This window comes from Glycine max, chromosome 11 (genome assembly GCF_000004515.6).
Source record: "Glycine max cultivar Williams 82 chromosome 11, Glycine_max_v4.0, whole genome shotgun sequence".
Classification (NCBI taxonomy): Eukaryota; Viridiplantae; Streptophyta; class Magnoliopsida; order Fabales; family Fabaceae; genus Glycine; species Glycine max.
In genome coordinates, this window is record NC_038247.2 from 33,575,231 (window position 1) to 33,584,279 (window position 9,049).

General features: G+C 33.0%; 2 protein-coding genes across 2 annotated transcripts; one reads left to right on the forward strand and one right to left on the reverse strand.

Moving 5' to 3' along the window:
- The first annotated feature begins 162 nt into the window (after nt 1–162).
- Nucleotides 163–1,901, forward strand: LOC100808404 (protein ROOT PRIMORDIUM DEFECTIVE 1). The gene has a single exon (XM_003537333.5). The coding sequence runs from the start codon at nt 384–386 to the stop codon at nt 1,632–1,634; it is 1,251 nt and encodes a 416-aa protein (XP_003537381.2). The 5' UTR covers nt 163–383; the 3' UTR covers nt 1,635–1,901.
- A 1,791-nt stretch (nt 1,902–3,692) lies between these two features.
- Nucleotides 3,693–5,231, reverse strand: LOC102659448 (uncharacterized). The gene is made up of 2 exons (XM_006591216.4): nt 4,767–5,231; nt 3,693–4,568 (listed from the first exon to the last, which is right to left on the reverse strand). Exons 1-2 carry the CDS (start codon nt 4,945–4,947, stop codon nt 4,309–4,311), a joined length of 441 nt encoding a protein of 146 aa, XP_006591279.1. The 5' UTR covers nt 4,948–5,231; the 3' UTR covers nt 3,693–4,308.
- Nucleotides 5,232–9,049: the final 3,818 nt, after the last annotated feature.

The window sequence follows — 9,049 nt, forward strand, 5'->3', positions numbered from 1 at the left end:
ACAAAACTTAGACATTTATTAAAGATTAAAAATATATTAAGCCTTAAAAATTATACAACAATAAGAAGAAAAGAAGCAAAAATTTATAATTTTCAATCAATTTTAATGTAAAAGTTATGTGTCAAAAAGTATGTTAATAGTATTTTAGAGGTAAAATCCTACTACTAAATAAAGTAAACCAAACTCATTTTGCACCAAAACTCTCCGATAGCAAAGCCTGCAACTTTTGCACCACAACCTTCGTATCCTCACCGTACCTCGCCACCGATTTCATGTAATCGGATGGAGAATCGGGTAACTGATTAGAAAGGGGAACATCATTTTCTATGCTCCGAAGGTTGCGTTGGGTTTGATCAATAATTGAGTCTAAGGTGTTCGACGAAATGTCAAACCGAGTTTGCATAAAAAAGGGGTTGTTGACACTAATGGGTGCGAAGTTTGTGGGCAAACAAGGGCACCCAACTCGTTTTTCCATGTGTCTTCGATCCAAAACTACGTCTGCGCAGTATGTAGCAACAAGATTTCGAGACCCCACGTTTGAGAAACTCATGGACAACTACAAGAACCTTGTCAAAGTCATTGCCGTTCAAGACCTCATCCTTGCAAACCCAAAGAATCCATCAGTCTCCATTGATTTCCTCTCCAAGCTCTCCCAGAAGCTCCACCTGAACCGTGGCGCCACTGCCTTCCTCCGCAAGTTTCCTCACATCTTCCACATTTACTATGACCCTTCCAAGTTGAAGCCCTTTTGCAGGTTAACTGATGCTGCTCTTGATGTTTCACGGCAGGAAGCAGTGGCCATCAATGCTTCTTTGCCTGATGTTGTTGGAAGACTTGTTCGGATACTGTCAATGTCTGCATCCAGAATGGTGCCTCTTAGAGCTGTTTTTAAGGTTTGGAAGGAGCTTGGGCTGCCTGATGACTTCGAGGACTCGGTTATATCTGCTAATTCTGGTGTTTTTCAGCTGTTTGAGGCGCATGAACCAAATACTCATTTGTTGAAGCTGGTTGATGGTGCTTGCAACAATGGTTTTAGGGCAGCTGTTGAGGATTGGAGGGTTGTTGAGTGCTGCAAGGAGGACTGCAGTGTTGATAGGATGGAAATGCAGTTCAATTTCAAACAAGGGTACCCTCCGGGGATGAGGTTGACCAAGAATTTCAAGGCCAAGGTGAAGGAATGGCAAAGGTTGCCGTATGTGGGGCCTTATGAAGTGGTGGGTGAGAAGAAGAAGTCTAAGGCTGGAATGATGGCTTTGGAGAAGCGAGCAGTGTCGATTGTTCACGAGTTCCTGAGTTTGACGGTGGAGAAGATGGTGGAAGTTGAGAAAATCAGCCAGTTTAGAAATTGGTTTGGGATTGATTTAAATATAAGGGATCTATTCCTGGACCACCCAGGGATCTTCTATTTGTCTACTAAGGGTAAAAGGCATACTGTTTTTTTGAGGGAAGCTTATGAACGAGGGTGTTTGATCGAACCAAATCCCATCTATGATGCAAGAAGAAGGCTACTTGATCTTGTTGTTTTAGGACGTCGGGGTCTGCCAGCTGTTAATTCAAAGTTCCAGGATACAAGCGGCTGCAATGAGACTGGACAAGAGGAAAACCAGCAAAGCCACGATTCTTTACCATCTTGACTTTAAGCATTACAGCTTTGTTAATGTGTCTTGTTATTTGCTTTTCCATGTCTAGGGTTGCTTAATTTTCTTGTGTGCTGCTTTCGGCATACAAGTGACTTCAAATGCAAGGATAGTAATGGCTTTGACTCTAACTTGATTTAATGCTCTGCACAAATCAGTTTGATATATAGGAAGACCTCCTAATTATTCGTGAGAAGCTCTCCTCTGTACTAGAATGGCTGAATTAACTCCATTATGTTACTTTGTTTCTGCTTGTTCTTAAAACGTTCTGTGAAACTGTAGCTGATTTTTTATTACATTGGAAGATGCTAAACTATGGTTCCCTGCTTACCACAAAAGCTTTGCTACAGAAACCATAAAGAATACAAATTCCTTGTTTTCTATGCATTCCTTTAACAACACTTTTCTTGAATGGCTCAACCAATGAACACTCTGTCAAAACATATTATTCGATCAGTGATTATATCATAACAAATATGCTCCATAGTGGTGCAATCCTTCCTATACTTGACATAATTATCATGCTAGAGCTATCTTTCTTTCTCCATCATATATATAATTCTAATGCAAATCTAAGTTTTTTTTAACTATTATTTATTGATTTATTTTATCGGTATAAATTCATAACCTGATCTTCAAGTTACCTAAATAATATAAAAAGAAGAAAACTGAATTTAATACTTATTTTTCTGGAAATAGAGTTCCCCGTTATGGCACCTAAATTATAGTGACTTCTTCCCAGAGTGGCATAAAACGAGCCTTATAGCATGCCAACAAGAAACAAAAACAAAACCATATTCCATTTGGCAGGTATTGGCTATGTTGAATCGTGATTTAAGTCATTGGACTATCAAAACCCAAGATTTCTGTTAATGTGTTGTCAGGTCTTCTATCCCTCTTCGACTATATTCCATTTCATTCACTTATTTAAAATGAGAAATTAGGTTATTTTCAAAAGAAATTCTGTCTTGTAAGAAGCATCTGTCTTACTTCATTTTCTTGTTTTGCTCTAATTGAAGGAGAATGATGATTTGGCATTAGTCCAGGAAAGATAGGCATTTGTAAACAAGGATTGGAACTTGCTTACGAGACGTTGAGATTACTAAACACTAGTTCATCTTCCCACTTTGAGGTTGAACAGCAGGTCAATGGTGAATTCATTAACTTCGGTTTTAATGATGTCTAGAGAAGTTAGGTCCTTGAAAGTGGTAGCTGGTTGGAATGAACTGTTGAGGGCATTGATATTGGCATATTGCTATTTGAGCTCATTTTCGTGGCTGAAACCTGAAAGTTCATATTTCTCATTGATATTAAGGTGCGTTGTAAACTTCTTATTCAAATGTAGGTGATTAATCATTCTTTTACGAGGAATGTCTGCTACACTCTCTTTCTGACGCTCTCATTGTGATTGACTGAAATTTATTGAAAGTCACAAATTTGTAGATGATTCTATTTTCTAATTTAAACATGAGATTCATTAAAATTTGTAATTTTTAACAAATTTCAATCAATCACAAAAAGGTGTCAAGAGAGAGTGTCCATCTTCTTTTACTATATACTTATCATGTTTTTCGCGGTGCCTTGGTGAACTTTTGCAGAAACAAGCATCTCAGAAAAAGCAAGCAACACCGCTGCTAATCTGGCCCAATGCAGTTCATTCGTTTATGTTCTATTGATATAATTCATTCATAGTTGAATTTATGCCGTTTTGCATTTTGGTGTAACTAACTTCTTTTTAATCAAAGAAACTTTTGACATCAGAGTATAAAGAAAAGTTGATCCTTCTAGTAAGTTAAAGTCACAGCTCTCAACTTTTCAGGCACTTTTAGCCATAACTCCAATTTGAAACTGACTTTAACATATACACAAGTATAACTCTTAATAGTTTCTACCCAAAAGATAACTCACGTAATAGATTCATATATCTGAAAAGCTAACTGTAACAGAACTTTTGGATTCTATTAACATCGGAAATAAAAGATTGTTTACTGTAACAAATAATGCAACATGTTTTGACATGCAAATAACGTTACCATAATCCAACTATTATCAAGGTGCAAGAAAAGTTACTACATAGTCCGAGATCATATGTCCCAATCAATTTCTATGTACCATGTTAACACTTTTTAGTAAATTGAAAAATATGCAGGGTCATTATTTGAATATTCATATTCAGAGTCACAATTTTGGCCTTTCTGATTCTTCAATTCAAAATGGTCTAGCCAAAAAGAGTAAAAAATGTTTCTTTCTTTTTTATAAAGTGTACTGCTACATGGATATGCACCCGTTGTACCCTTATTCAAGATTGTACCTTTGTTGTGTACCACACAAAATTGACAGTTTTGTTTCTGGACAGCTTTGTTAAGAGAACCTGAAATAAGTGAAATAAACAGTAAAATGAATTAAAATTTATATTTTAATTCAAAATTTTTATCTCATAACTCATTTATATTTCTTTTCAGTCTATCGAACAGACCATAAAACAGCTAACAAGAGAATCTTGTAAGTCATTTTGTGCTAATCTAATACCCTTGCTTCACAAAACCGATAACGGCTATGCTATCAAGTATCAACCTATTCCAGGTTCAATCAATCCAAACAAAACAAAGCACCATGGCATAGTAACAAAAAATGTCAATTTTTACTTTCTAAACACACATGACATTTACGTTCAAATTTCAGGAGGTGGAGACAATAAGAATGTCTTCAAGTGTTTAATTTTTTTGAGACAAACTTGTGCCCTCTCAAGAACCAAATCGACCCTATCTTTCCTCTTGTTGTTCTTCCTGCTTGAGAAATGCTTCACCACAACACTCTTAGGAGTTTCAAGCTCAGAACTTCCACCAATCTTCTCTATCACTAATCTGTCTGCCAAAGCAAGTTCCAAATCATAGTCACTCCTCTTCCGTTGCTCCCCTAAGCTGGTGGATTCTGTTTCAAATGAATGACAAAACATCTCAAAACCATATATAGCTCTTAACATGAGAAACAAGAGACATAATGTTGAATGAAGAAAAAAGAAAACTCTTGTAAACAAAAACTAACCATACTAACTATTAACATTTTTCAAAAAAAGAAAAACTCTTTGCATGACAAAATAAAAGAAAGAAGAAAAAAGTAAAGAAAAACCTTCTGTATCAAAGAAAGCAAGGTGAGTGCTGAAGTTATTGTTTTCTGGAAGCTGTTCAGAATCCTGGTGATTGGTCTGGAGTTGAAAGATGAATGACCTAAGCTCATTCTTTAGATGTTCATGTTGGTTGGGATATTGAGCTTCAAGCAGCTTCAACTCTTCCTTTGCGTGTTCTTCCATAATGCTTCTTTCCCCTTCAAAAACATCATTTCATGGCTTTTTTTACTTGTTATTAGTACCTGTCAGGTGCATTCCATTCTTCCATCATATCCTAAACTCCCTCTCTCTTTCTCTCTCTCTCTCTCTCTCTGACTATGTCTACCACTCCCTACTAGCTATGATAAAATATTGATGACTCAAAAGGCTGAGGTGATGGAAGTAAAGTTTTCGTTTTATCTTTGTTTTTATTTGACTAAAATGATATCATCATTAATGTTATGTCCATTACATCATTTATTTTTTTGTTTTTATTGGTCTAAGATTTGATAAAATCATTTACTTAAACTCAAGATTTCATAATTCATATTACTCCTATATAAGATAAAATTAAGTATACTTGATTTATGTACATAATACTGTATTAATATAGTATTAATGTAAGAAAAATTGTTAATTAGTACTTTTAGAATATTGATCAATAAAATTTTTAATATTTAGGAAGAAGAAAAACCCTTCTAGTCTAAGGCAGAAAAGACCTTTACTTTTAAAAAATATTTACAAAGATACTTACATTTATTTTATTAAAATAATGAGTGAGGATTCAAACCTACGACTTGTTAGACACAGACATTTTCTTGCTTATTATAAAAATAAAATACTACATATTTTATGAGTATTTGGCAAGGCAACAAAAGGCAGAAAAACAGGCAAAACCACCGTTGGGTGGCTTTGGGGTTTTGGAAGGTGGGAAGTTATGTCGGCTTCTATTGGGGTTTCCAAAGTTACTTATTTTTTTTTCGAAACCAAGTTACTTTTTCGGTACTAAGTTACTTAGTACTACTATTTATTAAATTGATCTATTTGGTGGGAATTGAATAGTATATCAGTGCCAGAATGGACTAAAACATTAGTAACCATGGGAGAAGTGCAATGCAATTAAAAGCTATTTTTTTAAGGAAAGCAATTAAAAGCTATTGCTAGTCTTGGCTGTTGGACTTGGCCATATTATAGGCACTAAGAATTGTGTCCCTTGAGTTAACCTTGGACAGCGTGTGTGCAAAGATAGAGAAGATCCATTCATTCACAAGGGAATGTTCGAAACAATTTGTCTAATGGATCTCTGTTACTTTTTGTCTTATTTTATTGTGAATTTGATCAAATACTACTAGACACTAGTAGTATTTTAAGGTTCTATGTCATTTCTTTCACGGTCTTGAAAAATAGAGTATAACTACCAAATACTAGTGCCTAAACAAATCATCATTTTTTATGGACGTACTACGTCAATTGGGAAGTTGGTGAGAGCATCTCCAACCAAACAATCCATCAAAATTTCTCTTCAACAGTAGTATTTTCATATAAATGTATTTTAGAAAATTATTTTTTAAAGCAAAAATATTTTAGACAAATACATTGGAAAAATAAAAAAATATTTATTTTATTAAAATGAATATTTTTTAACAAATAAGTTTAAACAAATTGATCCAATGTTTTATCACATTTTTTTTATTTTAAACAATTCAATCAAATTTTTTACTCCAATAAAAAATCACTAAAATTTCTCAAATGGACTCACAATATATCTTTTTTTTTTCTTTTTAGAGTCATGCTTCTTTATTTATTTAATAAAATATAATGCAAATGCACCCACTATGCAGTAAGATAAATTGGTGTTGTTTTTCTTTTTAGAGTCATGCCTCTTTATTTATTTAATAAAATATAATGCAAACGCACCCACTATGCAGTAAGATAAATTGGTGTTGTGACAACTCTCTTTTGAAATATGACCTACCAAGTTGCTCTCTAATGGGAAGAGAAATTTCACCAAATTTCTATTATTGTGTGTGTTAGCAAGACAACTCTCATTGGAGTTGTTTTAGAACAACAATAAATAGAGAATAGTAAATGCATGTTCTGTAAAAAAAAAAAAAACTTTTTCATCCTATTATAATTGGCGTGCAAAATTTTGTAAAATTATAATTCTCTTTATTTATTGATTATTTTTTTAATCTGTGTAAAACAACTTAGAATAACAACAATTATTTTAAGATAGAGAGAATAAATGTTAGCAATACTCTTTTGAACAACTTGATGGAAGCTCTCTTTCTCATTTGGTCAACCTTGGGTTGATTCTTGACTGAACGATCCACAACAAATGTTCACACCAGAAAACACATTCATTGGAGTCTCTTAAAGCTTAGCATGAACTAAAAAATCAGGTGAATTAAACAAAGCGTGAATGACATGACCGGTAATGCCTATTTAACGAGTGTGTCCTCTAACGGATCTCACATTTTTTGTGGTGCTAATAGAAGTCATTTATATGTTAGATGTTATGGAGTGTTTATATACAAGTGTTTCAAAATAATCATTGGAATACAATTGTCCAATTTATATTATAAAAAAAACAATACAGTTGTCTAATTTATAACTTTTTTCCTTAATGGTTAAAAAATCTGATGCAAACATGTGTTAATGACTAAAACTTGTTGAAATATTAACATCTATATTGATTCAAGTGACTCTTAATAATCATTGTAGCTTCTTTCTTACTCGAATCTTTATCTCGAATTCATGTCTTTCTTGAAGGCAGTACATTTTCTTCTTTTTTGCACTTATACATTTTTTTAACCTTTTCTTTTTGCGACCGGTCATGGGTTTCGATTTTCAACATCTCAAACATAAACTTTGAAGTTTTCAACACTTGACAACAATACTTAAATAACTTCATATTTCCACCTATGATGTGACAAATCATGGAGTAATTTTCAATGCTTGTAAAATTTTTAATAAGTTGATGCCAATAATGCCTTAGTTATGTGTGAGGAGGGGTGGTGTTAATGGTACCTTTTGTAACATGTGAGGAGAAATATAGGATTTCATCATGCCGGGCCTTAGGCCCATAGGCTCTTTGGGGTCCTTAATTAACTCATACTAAATGTTGGATTTGATGGAAACTCTTTATCTTTACTCATTATTGTTAGTTAATTTTCGATCAAATGATTCATATTTTTTTGAAGTATCAAATCTAAAATATTTGAAAGTGGACTTTTAACATTGATCTTTTAGCCATTTAGAGGAATTGCAACACTGTTTCACACTTTCCTATCCTATTTTGCATGTTGAATACTCTTTCTTTTCTCCATCTCATTTCAACTAAAGTGTAGCATTCAATTTCACCACCTTTTTCTACAAGTAGAATATTGAAAAATCACAAGATACACCGATGACTTGCTTTACAAGCAAGCATATGCTCAAAGACACAAGCATCAAAGAGAAGCTTTATTGGCTTCCATTCATAGTGGCAGGCTAAAATGGTAGCTGCAAACATTGTTGAAAAAAAAAGTTTTTTAAACACTTTTAAAGAGGAACAGTAAGAGAGAAGAAAAAAAACTATTATTAGTTATGTGATGTGATATGATTAAAAGAGAAAATTAAGATAAAGAAAAATAAAATGTGTCAATTAATTTCTTGCCAATTTTGAATTTCCCAAAATCAGTTTACTCAACATTATTATGCATTTTCTCCCTTAAAAAAAATAAAATTAGGCATCTTCTTTTCAGTTTCTCACTCTTCCCTTTCTATCACTCTTTGTCTCCCTAATCAATGTTTAGGTGTACCTTTCACCAACCACTAGAAGCATACAAAACGACAGTAAATAGTATTATTATCGTGCTTTGAACACGTCCTTTCTATACACACTCAAGTTAAAATAGTTACTTAAAAGTTAAAACTCTCTCAACAATCGTAATAAAAAAATAAAAAGAATATCTGAATTTATGTCCTTTCCTCGAACTAGTATTTTTTAATGGTCCAACAAATGGTCCAAGTAATAACATTTGTTAATTAATTTATTAATAAGAATAACACGTGGTAATTGAAGATGACAGCATATTGAATAAGTTACTCTGTAAGAGTTGTTAAAATTGAGGATGTTCCTCTTAAAAATACTACTAAGTTACTAATAATTTTGCACAATATCAAATTTACAGCAAAGCAAAATATACACTAACAACATATAGTATTTTCCAATACATTTTTTATATTAACAAGTAAATTTATAAAAAAAAAATTTGCAATTTCTTTTAAAAAATGTAAATTTATAAAAATCACGATTTTATTT